Source organism: Anomalospiza imberbis, chromosome 6, assembly GCF_031753505.1.
Source record: "Anomalospiza imberbis isolate Cuckoo-Finch-1a 21T00152 chromosome 6, ASM3175350v1, whole genome shotgun sequence".
Classification (NCBI taxonomy): domain Eukaryota; kingdom Metazoa; phylum Chordata; class Aves; order Passeriformes; family Viduidae; genus Anomalospiza; species Anomalospiza imberbis.
In genome coordinates this window covers 38,071,480-38,087,628 of record NC_089686.1, presented here as the reverse complement: position 1 = coordinate 38,087,628, position 16,149 = coordinate 38,071,480, and the positions used below count along the sequence as shown (strand labels likewise).

The window sequence follows — 16,149 nt, the reverse complement described above, 5'->3', positions numbered from 1 at the left end:
AAAGCCATGCTCTAGAATAGAGGGTTGAGAATAGGACTCGGTCTCTTCCTACTCTTTTGTGATCCTTGATGTATAGAAAGGAGTTTAGGGAAGAGCACCCCAAGATTGCTGTAGAGTCCCATTTGTAGCATTTAAATGCTTGTGATGCCCCCTCACCCTTTCTTGCTCAGAGGCTGTAATTATTTAGAAACAGATGTAGCCAGAGGTTTCCAGTGGATGCCAATAAAACATGGAAGGGCAGCATCAGTGAAGTCAGCACTGATATTTAGCAGAAAAACTGTATCTTTACTGGCTATTTATGTGGATGAGGCAGGAAGAAGGCTGTACCCCAGAGTGTGCTGTTTCCTCTTGATGAACATCCCAGGTGCTCAGCAGCCGTGCTGTGGTCTCACCTCTGGAAGAGGGAGAGGGGAATGGTCCAAACCATGCCTGACAGCAGGTGGCAAGGCTTTCATGCCCCTTGGGTGCATCTGTTTGCACCTCACGTTTGGACGTGACTGCCCAGGCCACCAACTGCTTACTCAGAGACCTTGGCCTTCTTGGATGCTTGTGCTGCTCATCAGCTGCTCTTGTCTACTAAAGTCTGCAGAGGTGTCTCAATAGTCAGAAGGCCTCTTCCTCCTTTGCCCCTCCTAAAAATGATAGACTCAGAATGGGATGTTCATAATTAAAGCCAGTTCAGACTCTTGTTCTGGAAGAGTTCCTGCTGCTGCTGGGCTCCCAGACTTCCTATGTGGTATCCTCTCATTCACATTGACTGCGGCTGTGCTCAGATAGTTCTGCCTGTGCTACAGGCATCACGTGAAAGAAGCAGAACAGACACGAATGTCCCGCATTCTGCTCTTGGGCCCATCTCTTTATTTTATCTGGGGACTTGATGGCTGTGTGAAGATACCATGTTTCAGTCTTCCTCCTTTCCTACCACATCACCAAGATGGCATATGAACTGTTTAAGTAGCAATATGCATGGAGCTTCCTTTTAATCATTTCCTAACTTTGCAGACCATAGGACTCATGTTTCCTTCAACAGCACTAAATTGGGAGATATTTGCTCTCAATGAATACTGTTTCTCCCTTAATTACCCAAACCCCAGAGCTGGAGGTATAACCAAGAGAATTTGATTTTCCAGTTCTCTCTGGAAACTTACAGAAGGCAATAACTGACACATTTCAGGACTTTTATTGCATTTTGAGGACCATGAAAAGAAGCATTGTGATGCTCCTGGCAATAACCATTCCCCTGCTATGGCACCCTGCGTGTTAATAAATATTTATCATACCCCATGGGGGGGGAAGGAATTCCACTTTGCAAATGGAAAAGGGAAGTCATTCACCCAAAACTGCATAGGGAAATGATGTTAAAGCCTGAGATAGCATTTCCAGGTTTCTGATGACCTAAATTATATTTAGACTTACTTTCTCCCTCAACATGTAATGTAGTGTCTTTATTGTCCAAAAAGAGATGTTTGGAGATAGTGAATAAGTGCACTGCATGTAAAGATAGGATACTGCTGGTACTGGTACTCACAAGGCAGGCAGGCACTGCAGAAAGCCCTCTTCCTCCCAAAGCATGGTTGTATTTTATTTATTAGCACAGAGTCCCTGTATTTCAGGTTTAGTATCCTTTGACAGTTTTGTACATGTAAGACTTTACTGTTAGATGCTAATAACTTATTATTCTACAAATCTATTTGGCTTAATAAGAAAAAAACCAAATCATCTTGCAGAAGATATCACAACATTAGATATCCTCTCCTACCCTCCCTTCAAATTATACACTGCTGCCCAGATAATATTCCAGGGTGGCTGACATCTTTCATCTACTCTATGTTATTAAAACCCCTTAGCAAGTGGAATGAAAATTCCTCTGTGCTATGTATAGCACTATGTGTACAACTATTCACAGCTGGGAGTACAGCCTGGGTACCCACACTTGGATCTTTATGGTTTAGGTTTTGCAAGCCTTTTTTCCCCCATGCCTGCCAAGTCTCTGGCTGGCTGGTGGCATTGGCACTCCGCAAGAAGCCTGCTGCTCTCCTTTCCTGGCAGAGGTTTCACAGGGTTTCAAAGTCTCCCTCCACTGCGGTTATTAAAGGCTTTTGTTTATCTTGTGAAATCTGCCCCGTGAATGCTGACACTGACTGAAGCGCTGGGAGAGTTTCCCTGACTCTTCCTCTCTCTGTCTCTCACGGGTCTATTCCCATGAAAATGATCTCAGGTGTGCTGTGCGTCATCAGTCTGCCCCGGGCGCTCCCCGGCTTACTGGCAGGGAAGATGAATGCGCTCTTTCTGAAGCTCTGCCGTAGCTGGGTGCTCCTCCAGCCGCCGCGCTGCGGAGAGCCGTCCCAGCGGCTCCGGCCGCGCGGGCAGCCGCTGTCCCCAGGCACACGCCGCTCCCCAGGCGGGCGGCCCCGCAAAGGGCTCCCGGCAGGAGAGGAGCGAGGGCTCTGCAATACCATCCGAAACCCATGTGCACTGCTTGGGCAGCATTTTCCCAGCCTCTCTCCCATCCAGCCCTGCAGGGATGCAGCCTCTGATGGGAAAACCAAATCCTCCCACGATGAGCTCTCCTTTAGCACGTGATGCTGACTTTCCCTTTTGGATGAGAAAGTATCTCGAGTCTGTAGGGCTGAGGTGTTGACCCACCTTCCAAGGGAGATCTCAGCTAGATCCTTGGCAGATTCCAGCTAGATCCCTGTGTCCCTGCTGCCACTGAGCAATGTAACCAGGTGTTTACCTGGAGAAGTAGAGTTAAGCTCGGTTGCAGAGTGAGATGCTTATGAGGATGGTGGAGGAAGGGACAAGCCCACGGCTTTAGCGCCCTGAGCTCCTGGCAAAGTTGAACATTTGTGATGGCACCACCAGCACCACCGTTCACATGTAGGTAACTGCTTGGCAATCACCAGGAATGTCCCTACCAAGAAATTCCACCATGCCACCAGCACAATGATTGGCAGTGCAGCCACAGGAAGGGGGCTTTGCTCTCTGTGATTGATTTGCTAAACTATGCTCTCTTCCACAGGAGGTCGAGCTCTTCCAGCCTTGCCACCAGCAGAGCCAGGTCCCATGGGTGGGCTCCTGTTGCCAACTGGGGGAGCAGCAGGGACCAGGCCTGGCTCTGAGGCTGCCACTGCAGTGCTTCCTTCTGCGCTGAAAGCCTGGGGAAGGTTTCAGCAGTGCCTGGCTCGCTTTCTGAGAAAACAAGGAGAGAGAGCTTTACCCTAGACCCTGGGAAGCCCGTGTATTTTCATTGTATTTTAATTTTAAGAGATTGTCTGCCCCGCCCAAGATTATCTCATGGGAAAGAAAAGCCTGGCTCAGTGACTCGTGGTGAAACTTGTCCCACAGCCAAATTTCTTTGCACCTGATGTTCCTCCATAGCAGCAGAAACCAGAGTATTTCAGTTCACAACACTGCCCTAGGGGTAGTGCTGAGGATAAGGGGTTGGAGGGGGAGGATGGGACCCACATCTCCTCCTGCTCCTCTAGAACAAGTCCTGCAAGTTTGGATGCCGAGCTGCTCAGTCTGGGAGCTGGAAAGGGCATGGTGTCACCCTGGGAACGAAGATCACGTGGGGCTGCAGCAGAGGGAACCTGTCTCAGGAATAAGTTGAGACATACCCTGCCCTCTTGTGCAATAGGTCTTTGCAAGTACAATGCTGTATTTATACGGTGGGAATGGGGAGCCCAGGGCTGGACTCTGCAGAGGCATGAGTAAGCAGCTTCCAGGTGCCAGCTGGGCCAGCTCTTTGATTCCTTTTCTGGGAGCAGATGCAGACAAAATGCTGGGTCTCAACCAGTATTCTCCAGTACAGGAAGGACAGTCTTAGAGCCATATTGTAAAGTTCAAGTGGTTTCTTTGGGAAAATGCTTTATCTCCCAGGCTTACTACAGAGTGATTTAGCACAGTTGAAGAGAGGCAATGATGTAAAGCAGACTCAAGATGTACAAGCAGACCATGTGGCCAAGGGCAGCATCCTGGGCAAAAAGGACTCTCAGCAGAATGGAAGAGCAGCAGTTCAGTCAGCACACAGGCTGTGAGAGGACAAACATGCCTTGTGGTGACAGCACCTGTTTGAGCAGTGCCTCTGCTCCCTTCTGCTTTTGTGGTATTCCCATGCTGCTCTTGGAGAGACTGTAGAAAGGACCACGGGAAAGGACCATTCTAGCCCAAATTAGGGGCAGGAATGCATTAAGAGCAGAGTGTAAGCAGGTTACTATCTGCCACTACAGCTGAGAAAAGTCAAACCAGACCCTGCTTCCAAGCTGGGCCTAATTGATAAATAAGGTTAAACTTGGAGCAATCTGAAGAAAATGCCAGTTAGCACCTGAGGATTGAACTGGGGAGTGTTAAGAAAGTGATAAGGTTGTTAATGTAATCACACCCTCTCAGGAAATGGGGGGAGGATGCCATTCCGAGGTAATTGCATTTCAGCAGGGTTCTTCTTGCTGGGCTCATGTCAGCTCCTGACCTGGTCATAGTTCAGCCTGTCCCTTCAAAATAAATAAGATGTAACCTACAGGGCATAAAGATCTCCAAAAGGACCTTCCAACTTGCCCTTTCAGTGCTGGAAGGAGGACGTGCTGAGTCCGATGAAATTTGGTATTATTTTGGGGTTTAATTCCCAGTCAGGGTTCAGTAGCAGCTGAGGGAAGTGTTACTAGCTGGAAACCTTTCTGGCATAGTTAAGCCCATTTAGGGTGCGACACCTACAGAAAAAGGAAACTAAAGGATCCTTTCCATACTGTGTCTCTACTGTTGCTGACATCCGAGCTCAGGTCCTTTGGAGATGGCAGCTGAGAGTGGCAGCAAGCACACTGGCTTCATGTGGATTTACAAAACACAGTGCGTAGCTGTACTGAAGTACTTGTACTGTTATCTGTGCTGGGTCTCAAGTAGTATTCTCCAGTACAGGAAGGGCAGTCTTCCTTATCAGTTACTCTGTTGGATGCAAGGATATGCAGGAGTCTGCTATTCAGGATCCAAGTCAGAGCCCTGAACAAGAAAGAAGGTACTAGAGAGTTTCTACTCTGTAGGAATGTCGGTGCTTTTAGCATTTGATGCTGAGCTTTGTGCTATGGAACAAGTCAGATCAACTAATCATAAGGATCCTTTTTGGAAGAAACTAAGCAACACTTGTGAGGAATTGTGCTGGCCTAGCAATGGACTGGGTTAGCTTCACCCAGCTTGGTGAGGTGGTTTGTGTTAGCAACAGTCTCCCAGGAACTCCTCTGTGCTCTCAGCAGCATTTGAGAATACAGGTTGGTCAAGCAGCACTGCAAGGCAGAAACAAGCCCAGACTCTACCAAAGCCAGGTAGTAGTACAGATCCAGTACTGCACCGTGAGAGGATGAGAGCAAGGCTTTACAGACACCTCAGGTGGCTTTGGTAGGAAACTCCATTTAATGAGATAGATTCACCTCCCCACACCCAGGAGTTCAGCTTTGTTCATGGATTTCAGGGAGTTTTAGAGTGCTTATTGTGCATATGACAGGATATGGCTCAGTGGAATGACTCACTCCCTGTAAAGTTAATTCACACTTTGCTGCTATTTCCATTCACAGGTGCTTCTGTAAGATTTAGTGCCAGGAAGTTACAAAGCTGGGAGCCAGCTCCAAATACTCCCATAGGTTACTTTACAGCTAGTGAACAGTGGGTCTGTAGGAGAGTGTGATTGTGGACTTGGTAAACAACCATGCCCCGTCCCCCTCAAAAAAACCCAAACAAATCCTAACAGCCCCAACAACCTCCTCACCCAAAACACAAGTTCCCAAGTCATGTTTTATTGGTAGTCATTTCCTATTCCCTTCTAATTTCTGAATTTTCTTATTACCTCTGCTACTCTGTTTTTTGTCCATTTTCTTTCCTAGCTCTCTGCTGAGCCACCACACTCCTCCCTCAGCAACCTCACTTTCCAGCCCTCTGACTCTGGAGCAGCTATGGGACCCCATATCTGGACAGGCATGAGTCCTAACTGTAATACTGAAGATGGGCCTAAAAGGGCTAGTCCTGAGAGCTATCTTGGATGGAGCCTTTGCATCCTATGTGGCACAGGCAAAACTTTTCAGCACTTGAGCAGTGTTTAACTGCCAAGGTAAGTTAAGTGAAGCTGGTGGCTAAATTACCCATCAGCCTAATGACAGAGCAGCATGCTGTCATTAAGGCTCCAGATGCAAATCCTGCATGGGCTTGGCTCAGTGAGTGCTGGCAGGGCTTCCTGACTGGTGCCTGGAGAGTGGCTTCTGGGGAGAGGCACTGAAGGCCCTGGATATTTGCTACTCCATCCCCCTCAGCAGCCTCCCTTCTGAGTGGCTACTAAGGTAGAGAAAGATTAACTGAGGTAACAGAAGGAACCTGGAAAATTTCAGCTATGAAGGGATTTTTACCATTGCTAGTGGGGGTTAGGACATGGAGTGAGAAGTGGGGCTATTTCCCTGTTATGCTTTTTGTCAGTAAAATGGAGTAACTCCCTCTCCATATTAAAGCCCAACTTAATTTGCAGTGACAAAATTACAAACACAAGTTGTGGACATTAAAAAAATTTATTTGAACAAATTTTAGACACAATCACATAGAACGAAAGTAGCTCTCAGTACAGTTTGTTTTCCAGAATGAAATAACCCCTGTTTCATACCAAGCTACTGCAGGACAACACTTGCTGTCCTCAGCAGGAAGAAGGCTGGTGTTCTTTCCACCTGTGGATTTGCTCCACAGGGATATGGCATGCTCTTTGGCAGGTCACACCACAGCCCTTGGTCTCACAGGCTAAAGAAATGTGTAAAGACCCAACAGACAAACTGAACTAGTGATACAGCAAAGGTGCCTGTACAGGTAGGATATGCACACAGGGATGCATTGCTGAGTGAGAGCTTTATCAGGAAGTGGTGTCCTACCTAGACTTGTGTCAGACACGTCACTTCTAGTTACTGTCTCTGTGCTCACCGTCTCTTAGGACTCCTCACTGGACTCAAACGGCATTTCAGTTGGAGGAGTCTTTTCAACATTCAGCTCATTTTGCTGCACCATCCTTTTCAGGTCTCTGAGCCTTACCCTAGAAACAGCTCCAAGGCTGTGGGCCGCTTCCCTTCTCAGGAACACTTCACCTCTTTCATCCTGCGATACTGCCCAGGGAGACAGCAGTCTTGTTTCACATCCTGGGAACTACATAAGCTGCACTACAAAACCAGCCGGCTGTCAGAGATGTTGGGAGGCATTTGTTTTGGAGCCAGACTGCATTAGTCACATTTGCCTTGCTACAGGCTTGCTAGCTCACCTATGCTTGCTTTTGGTCTAGGACAAACCATCCACAGCTATTTCTCTTTCTGTCACATTACTCCAGAGCATCCCCAAAGTGATGGGCTGTGGCCAGATGCAGAGAACCCCCTGAGTATCAAAAACATTGCTTGACAGACCTGTCACACTCTCTGCTACATAAACCAATATGAAATGTCTCTGCAAAAGAGGATTTAGAAATTGATGGAAGTTCTGTAGTAAAATATAATAAAATGTGAATAGACTCTCTGAGATATTAATCTCCTGAGAAACAGCTGAGAGGGGAAGGGAGTGTAACTTAAGGAATTATTTTCTCCAGCATAAGCTTCATGGATTTCCTTTGCTTTTGATTTCAGCAGATCAAGCAGTGACTTTTAAAAAAGGGAAGGATAACAGAAAGAAGCCCTGAGTCTTGTGTTCCTGTTCTGCAGCCTCAGGAAGAACAGTACAAGGTAAATTCCATTCTTCTGTGTAGATCTGAAATGGAGGCTTTTACTAATGAAGAGAAACTCTTACTACAACTCCCTCTTTTTGATTCAGAACTGAATGTATGGACAATATTACTTTGAAATTCATATCACTAGTAAAACTTTCAGGTCCCTAAAGGTTATCCTGCATATTAGCATCTCAACTAAGTAAAATCACATCTTTAATTTAACTACATTCATTATTTTTTCCTTCTCCATCTACCTTTCTTCATTCCATCTTTCTCCTTTCAATTTGCTTCCTTTTCTTCCTTCTCTCTCCATCTATATTTGATCCCTTGGTAATGTTATAAACCCTTTGCTGACACAGTTTTTTCTCTGCTAGACAGAGCCACACCTCACTCTTCCTCTCCTCTTTTTTCTTTCGAAACACCACACACACAAAGGGCCTTTCAAAGTTGGTCTCCAAGTCCACAACTGCCTGTTAGGATAGGACTGTAACACTTGCACCCAGTGGACTAGAGAGTCCTCTCAAAGAAGGTTTTGCTCAAAGTATTACTGTAGCTCCCAGGGCATTTTCTCTTCAGCCTGCTAATGGCCATTATTTAGGGAATAACTTCTCAAGAGTACTCCCAGTACAGGGCCTTTAAGAAAGAGTACTGCTTTTTCACAGCCAAGTGAATTCTACCTATTTTGGAAAATGGAATCAGAAGGGGAACCCAAGTCTCATGTTACAAACTTTGCACCCCATGCCTGACCACATTGCAGTTGCATGTAACTGCCCCTGCCCTATTCTCTGCCACGCCTGTAAATCAGCCAAAACACAGGCTGATCTCAGAAGTCCCTCATGTTTATTATGTGCATCAGAACTCTGAAAGTATGTGAGCTTCAACCAGGAAACTGGTCATTCTGAACAATGTAAGGAACCTGCCTGTTCTGGGGTACTGAGTCTTGATGTACTAAAGGCTCCCATTAGTCTGGGACACTACAGACATGTCCAGCAGGTATTACAGCTGCCTGGACCATTCCACATCTCAGCATGATGGAAATCTAGTTCATATCTCCTTGGCATCTGATACTGTACCCAGCAAGAGACAGGTTTCCAAGCCCAGCAGCTTATCATACCCTCCTTGCTGGGGCCATAGGAGCAGTCACTCCAAGAAGGTGCAGAACCAATACTGGCATTGGGTGTTTCTTTTCCCCTCCCTCAAAGCAGCTTCAGACAAAGCAAAAGAACTTCTTCCACCGGCACTTAGAGAGAGTCTTGATGCCTTTGGCAGTCATCTTCTTTTCCTGACGTGCCTTGTGCTCAACACCGCTGACAATGGCCATGTCAAAAACTTCTTTAAGGTTCTTCTGGGTCAGTGCTGAGCATTCCAGATAAGCTTCAGCCCGGATTTTGTCAGCTAGACCTTCTGCCTGAGGCCGGGGCACAGGCTTCACATGGTAGCGATCCAGGCTGATGAGGACATTGACATCGTCCCGCAAGTCAGCCTGTGTCCCCACTAGCAGCACTGGCGCCCGGGGGTTGTGAGTTCGTATCTCAGGGATCCACTTCTCTGTAATGTTTTGGAAGGAGCTTGGGTTTACCACACTGAAGCAGACAAGGAAGACGTCGGTGTCAGGGTAACAAAGAGAGCGCAAACAGTCAAAGTCCTCCTGTAGAAAAGGGAGGGGGAAAAAAAAATCTTCACTGGACTGCTCTTCTAACACTGTGATGCTGCAGAAGCTTTTCTGCAAGTTAACTAGCATAGCAACAGAGGCAGGGCATTGTACTGACTTTGTGGCCATGCCACATTTCAGACACAAGTTTCAGAGTTGAGGACATCTGTCATTCACTTGTCTGTGACTGCCATACCAGCAAATGGCTGGACCAGTACATTTCCTTTCTTCCCAGTTAAATACCTCCTTCCTCAAAGCCTGAAAAGAATTCCTGTCCCACAGATCCAGAGTTGACAGCTGCTTTGATAGAGCTTACCTGTCCAGCAGTGTCCCACAGCTGAATTCGGACTGGGGCTCCATCCACGAGGACCTGCACTGCAGCAGAAGGAGAATAAAGGATGAGTCTAAAGCAGCTGGCCAGCATGCACATGCACACTCATACTGGCTTTTCCTGAGCATTTTGGTTCATATCCTGCTGAACAGACTCACTGAAGTCACTCACATCTCCTCCTAGCTGAGCATCCTCCCAAACCTCACTAAGACTGTTGAAGCTTGCACTGGAAACATTAAGAGAACTGCAGCAGACCTGTTTTTTATAGCTTTCAGGTGTTTTGTGCTCGTCTCCATAATTTTGAAAGAATAGTTCCATGTTACTGGACAGCTGTTCCTCTAGACAAGAAGAGCCCTTAGCCAAACAGTTCCCTGAGAACCACTTGTTCTTCTTCTACACCCCAAGAAAAAAGATAAGAATAAAACCAGAGAACTTCGGCAACTTGCTCCTATCTTTTTGGCCAAGCAAAATCAAATCAGTCTCTGTCAAACAAGCTATTGGAGATTTTTCCCATCCAGACCAGAAATTTGGCCTTAAAAAAATGTTACATGAGGGTCCTAGCTAAGGAAAAACCCACCTTTGTAATGAAGAAGCTATTAAGGAAACAGTGATGAGTGAAATCCCTTTCAGAGACTATCCACACACTGAAAAACTGCTGAGTTACACATTAAGGTTTGCTCCCATTTCACTCCCTAATCACAGTACGCCTTCATGTGGTATCAGCTGACTCAGACTGAGGGCTGGCAGGACCTCTGATGACAATCAGGAATGAAACTGTTAGATGTTTAAGTGCATAGACACCACAGAGATTAGGCTAGGAACTGAGAAGAGGGGAAAAGGGGTGGTGGAGCTGGAAATCACTTGAAAGTCCTGACAAGGTGGATGGGGCTGAGCTTGGGTGAATAGAGACATCATGGCTAAGGTGACAATGGCTGGCACTTGACATGAGTTAGCAAAACTCCACTGCTATGTGCAGGAAGGAGGCTTTATTTTTCTTTTTGTTAAAAAAAAAATCAAACCAAAAAAAAACCAAAAAAAACCCAAACCAAACCAAAAAGCCCCCCAAAACCCACAAACAAACAGAAAATCTCCCAACCAGAAACAGGATCAATTGTTAGTGATTCTTGAAGTAATTTATCAGGTGAGAAATGACAGAAACAAGAGAGTTTAACATAATCTTTTGAAGGAGAGCACTCCTCCCTGAAAGCAGTCTGGGGAAAAAAAAGGGAGACACAGACAAAAAGATGAAGTTTGGTGGGAGACCAAGACTGGAAGAAAAATGAAGGGGTGGGTGCGTCCACCACAATGCCACTCCTCCGGCGTAGCTGAAAGTCATTGCTTCCGTGTGACTGGGAAACAGTTGGGTTGTTACCATATCTTTGCCCCAGAGGAGGAAGAGAAACCTGTTCCTGATCAAAGAACCTGCTAGATCCTGACTTGATCTTCAAGGCAGCAGGCATTTGACTTTCTAGTATCTGCTTTTCTCGTCTCACAAGTGCATCGAGAGAAGGAATTAGCATTTCTGAAATGTCTTGCCATCTTCACAAGAAACTCACCACATATATTACCTACTGCTCCAGCGTTTGCACAAAGTTTCATCCCATCTGTTGCTAGCTTGAGCTACGTTAGCAACTCTGCAACAGCCCTCCAAATACCGCCCTCACAAGGTCCACACCCTCAGGATGAGGATGGATCATGGTACAATAGCGAAGGGGCTGGCAGAACAGGATAGCCTGGTGGAGAAAGGTCACCAGGTACACATTTCACTCAAGGCTGCTCTACCTGGCAGTGACACCTGGCAAGAGGTAGCAGCCAGACTACATCTGTATGTGGCTGGGTCACTGTCCCGGAGACATCTCCCTGATAATGCAACACCTTCTCCTATCTTGTTATTGGCATCACAGTCCCATGACCAGGATAAGGTTAGCATTTAAACTGCTGAGTTCTGCCGGCTGTTTCAATGGCAGGTATTCCCCAAAAGTGGAAGGAATTGGAAGAAGTGGTTGAAATTTCTGATCTGGATCCAGAAGCATAATATTTGACTCCAGGAAAGGACTTTCTTCAGTCTTATCCAGGGTAAGAGTAGGAGTGGGAAGAGAAACTTGTCTGTTCTTCAATTTTCTCCCAATAAGCAGAAAGTGAACTTCACAAGACACATTTTTAATGTTTTTGATTTCTATCACTTACAAATCCTATGAACCTCTGAAGTCAGACTCAGTACTGGGACATCCAGACTGGAAGTAAACCCGTGTGCAGCTATCTTCAGATTACCTGCTGTTAATCAGGGAGTCTCTGCACTCAACTTGCCTTCACCTTTCTGAACCATTTTATTATGGATTTGCCCTTCCAAAAATGTGCAGTCTAATAATTACAGTAATCTCTTAGTCTAATCCATATACATTAATGCAAAGAGAGCAGAGAGAGCAGTAATCTTTCCCTTGGAGGACTCATGATTCCTTACATCTTTTCACAAAGGGCTTCTGGACCACGAACAGCAGCGTGTTCCCAGTCCAGTTCCTTCAAATGACAGTGGAATAGCTTGGAGAAGGTCAAGGTAAATCAACAGCTCTCAGAGTGAACAACTGAGGGGGGACAATAAAACAAAACAATCCCTCTAAGCACCCCTAAGACTATGACACATTAGATGTCTCATTCCTGGTCTGACTTGAGCACATCTCTAATCTACTAATCTAAATTGTCAAGTAATGCTGTGTTTCTTCATATCAAATGAAGATAAGAAATCGTTCAAAGGGCTTTGTATTCTCCTGGGGTTTATATTAGAAATTGGAGCCCAAAGGAAGAGGAGTGTAGAAGAAGAACAAAGATAGCATTTACAAAAGTGGAAACTAATGAGAGCTCATCAGCTTGCAATTCTAGCCAGACTTATAAAGCTCATCAACTTTTTGACAACCTCTGTTCAATGCTAACTTCACCAGACATGAAGGGAAAAGGATGGCTTTCCTGAGTATCAGTTGAAGCTAAAATCATAGTGTTACACTGTAGGCTATTTCTGAAGCTAAACCCACCACAAACAATAAAAAAGAAGCCCCCTTCTATATAGTCATGACAACACCACAAAACCTGGAAGCTGCCCAAGTTCATAGAACTTGTAAATCAGCTGGACACAGCTGCAGAACGGAGGACCTCCATCTGCTAAACCTCACAAAACGTCGGAGGGACTCGGTCCGAGTTCCAGAAATCCCCTCGGGCTGTGTGTCCCCCGAACGGGGCAGCCTGGGGCCCCGGGAGCGCTCGCCTCCATCCGCCCCGGGACCCCGCTCCTCCCGACGCCGCGTCCCGCGGTTTCACTGCTCCAGACTGGATCCTCCCGGCCGCCCCATGGATCCTCCCGGCCGTCCCTTGGATCCTCCCGGCCGTCCCTTGGATCCTCCCGGCCCCATGCCCCGCGCAGTCCGGGCGGGCACCTACCGGAGAAGGTGTCGAGGGCGGTGGGCTGGTACTCGTCGGGGTACCCGTTGGTTGTGTAGCTGACCACCAGGCTGGTCTTGCCCACGGCACCATCGCCCACCAGCACGCACTTGATTCCCAGCTCCGGGCCGCTGCCCCGGGGCGGGCTGTGTCTCCGTAGGGCGGGCGCGTAATCCAGGAGCTCCTGGGGAGGCATGGCAATGGCACTGACGGTGGCACGGCGGACTCGACAGGGCTTAGCGTGGGGAGCGGCGCGGCGGGGCCACTGCCATGCTCCTGAGAGCGGGCTGCTGTCGGGGCTGCCGTGCAGGGCCACCCTCTCCAGCCCGCCGAGCTTCGCTCTTCATCGCTACACCTGCCACCCTGCGCACAAAACCAGCTCCTATTTCCCTAGTCCCGCCCTGTCCCGCCCCGCCGGGAGGTGGCCGGGCCCAGCCCTGCTCTGCCCGGCCCGGCCGCCTCTTCCCGCCGCCGTCCCACGAGCGAGGGTCCCGCTGCTGCACCCCCATCCCCCGCGATGCCCCCCGAGCTGCGCCTGCCCTCGGAATTTCGGCAGCTGCCACGCCGTGCTCTGAGCCGCGCACACACGGGAAAGCCGCGCTCCATCAAGACTCCCCTGCTTCCTTTTTGAAAGAAGCAGCTCCACGGTGCTATTTGGGGCATCTGTGATTTCTGTCATGAAATCAGGACAGAAGTAAAACCAACAGTGCTGGTCAATATTGTGAAGGACAATATAAAACAAATGGCCAAAAGTCATCACATCTGTTAACTACATGATTGCCATTACTGGGTTGCTGGGGCCCAGCCAAGCTGTTGCTACCTGCTGGCAAAAGCCACAAAGTGTATTTTCCCAGCTGCATGAACAAATGCAGGAGTTCCCAGTCTGCTGCCTGTTTTTAATATTCACCTCTGGTAGCTCACACAGCACACTGTGCTAAGAAGACAGCTCCATCCCTGCCCTGAGGAGCTCACCGTCTAAAGAAGTATGACTAAACAGAGGAGTGGGAACACACCACTTAAAAGGAGAGATACAGCCACACTATCTCAGCCATCATTGTGCGCCAGTGTAGCACCTCCAAGTGATTGGAAACACTGGAGGGAAAGTATTAATGCCTGCAATACCCAATATTGCAACGTTAGCTTTGAATGTGGAGCTGCTTCCTAATGGAGGAGCTAAACTCAGGCTGTCAATGAACAACACTCATTTAGTTACCATGATGTCCTTCACAGTCCTCTCAGCAAGGCAGATCTGTCTGCACTAGGTAGGTTTGTGCTGCAAGCAAGCTGCTGATTAGCAGTTCATGAGTTTGTCTTGCTGTAGTTTGCATCAGTGCTGAGAAGATACAAAGGTGTTCCACCTACACTAATGTTGAACTTAAGAAGAAATCTTTAAGTCAGGCACAATCTAGAGTGCTTTTCCCTGTGGTTGGCAGAAAGTCATAAGCACTGCAACCCTTCAGGTTCAGTGGACAAACCATATCCACTGAATCACTCTTTGGAGACAGTTAACAAGCTTCCTGGGAAATGCAAGAAGGCTTTCCCTCTGCAGTTTTCTCTAGTAGTTTGTTTTAATCAACCCCTTATGTGTTTTTACACACAGCACAGCCTTAAATTTCTACAACTACAAAAAATGGGATGGTATTAGAAACTAGGCGACTGCTAAAACATGTACCAGGTAGTCTTGCTACAGCAAGTGGCTGCTGTCTCAAGGGACTGGCTTGCATTAGACTAGCTTTTTCCAGTGCCAGGCTCTCCAGTGCTAGTTCAGAGCCAGGTGACAGCTGAACTGCTCCAGAAAAGGCAGAATGCACTGGGGCAGGCCATACTCCGCAGTGTGTGAGGTGTGGCAGTGCCTCCAATGGGACCAGCAAGGACACACTACACTGCAGCTGGGATAGGCAGCACAGCAAGCAAGGACCTTACAAAGCTTTTCCAGTACATTTCAGACTCTAGCTGACTTTCTGTGAACTATGACATTTCCATTTAATCAGAAGAAATGAATGCAAATGAGGGATTATTCACCAAATTGTTCACTGTTGGCAGGGACAAGAGATGAAGAGAAGTTGACAGTTCAAGTTCCCTATCTGCTGTTTGCTTAGGAATGTATCTTCCTTAAGAAGATACACTGTTGCCCCACTCCAAGCATCCAGCCCTTTTTCTCTTATTCCTTTTTTCTCTTATTCCTTACATAAAATCTCTTCCTTCTGGGACCACGCTTCTTTTTCCCTGCAGTTTCTGACAACCGTTGGTTGACACACAATTTATCAATGAGCTTAAGTGATTTTTAATCTATGTTTAAACAAAGTGATTAAGCAAACAAACAGGGCCTCTCCCATGGATTAGTTTCTCAGGTCTTGCCTTGGTCCTGACAGCTAACAGTGGATGCAGATTTAGTTTCACAATGCAAGAAGCAGTCAGATATTTTGCACAGTTCTGACTTTTTTGCACAGTTCTGACTTTTTTGCAGTGAAAGTCTGTCCCATTCCCTGAGCTGCTGAACCAACAGCTCTGGGGACTCTCTACTCTGCCTATGTAGGTAGCAGGTACATTAGGAGAGCCCCATTGCATGCTGCTTGCCTGACGTGCTCCTCTGCCAAAATCAGTTGTGCCTCAGTGGGAAATACACAGTCTGCAAGGCTGTATTTGGCCTCACTCCCAGGAATTATAATTAGTACAAATTATGATGGTATTTCTCATTATGTGAATTCCTATCCACCAGGAACTAAGTGCAGAAGATCAAACTCTTTCCAGGCAGATCAAATACAGATTTCAGGTCCTGTTAGTGTTTAACCATTACTCAGCTGGGCTGCACTATCTATCTAGGCTGCACAGAAAAGCTGTTCCATTAAAGTGATTTACAGTGGAAATAGATTTCTGTATTCAGGCAGTGTGCGACTGTCACCACCAAACAAACTTTATGCATCTGTACAAAGTCCTGTTATTAAAAAACCCGGTTATTTAGAGGAAGACACTTCCTGTTCTGCCCATTTCTATTAATTATAATAATTTTTCTCATTGCTGCTGTGGCAG

The 16,149-nt window shown here is 47.1% G+C and overlaps 1 protein-coding gene across 1 annotated transcript; it reads right to left on the bottom strand.

Moving 5' to 3' along the window:
* Positions 1-8,020: 8,020 nt before the first annotated feature.
* RHOV (ras homolog family member V) lies at positions 8,021-13,517 on the bottom strand. Its single transcript, XM_068193490.1, has 3 exons — positions 13,120-13,517; positions 9,676-9,734; positions 8,021-9,356 (listed from the first exon to the last, which is right to left on the bottom strand). The coding sequence occupies exons 1-3, from the start codon at positions 13,313-13,315 to the stop codon at positions 8,916-8,918; spliced, it is 696 nt and encodes a 231-aa protein (XP_068049591.1). The 5' UTR covers positions 13,316-13,517; the 3' UTR covers positions 8,021-8,915.
* Positions 13,518-16,149: the final 2,632 nt, after the last annotated feature.

Coding starts and splice junctions, on each gene's coding strand:
- RHOV (XM_068193490.1), bottom strand. CDS start 13,315: ATGCCTCCCCAGGAGCTCCTGGATTACGCGCCCGCCCTACGGAGACAC. Junction 9,735..13,119: donor CGCCCTCGACACCTTCTCCG/GTAGGTGCCCGC, acceptor CTTCTGCTGCAG/TGCAGGTCCTCGTGGATGGA. Junction 9,357..9,675: donor TGTGGGACACTGCTGGACAG/GTAAGCTCTATC, acceptor CCTTTTCTACAG/GAGGACTTTGACTGTTTGCG.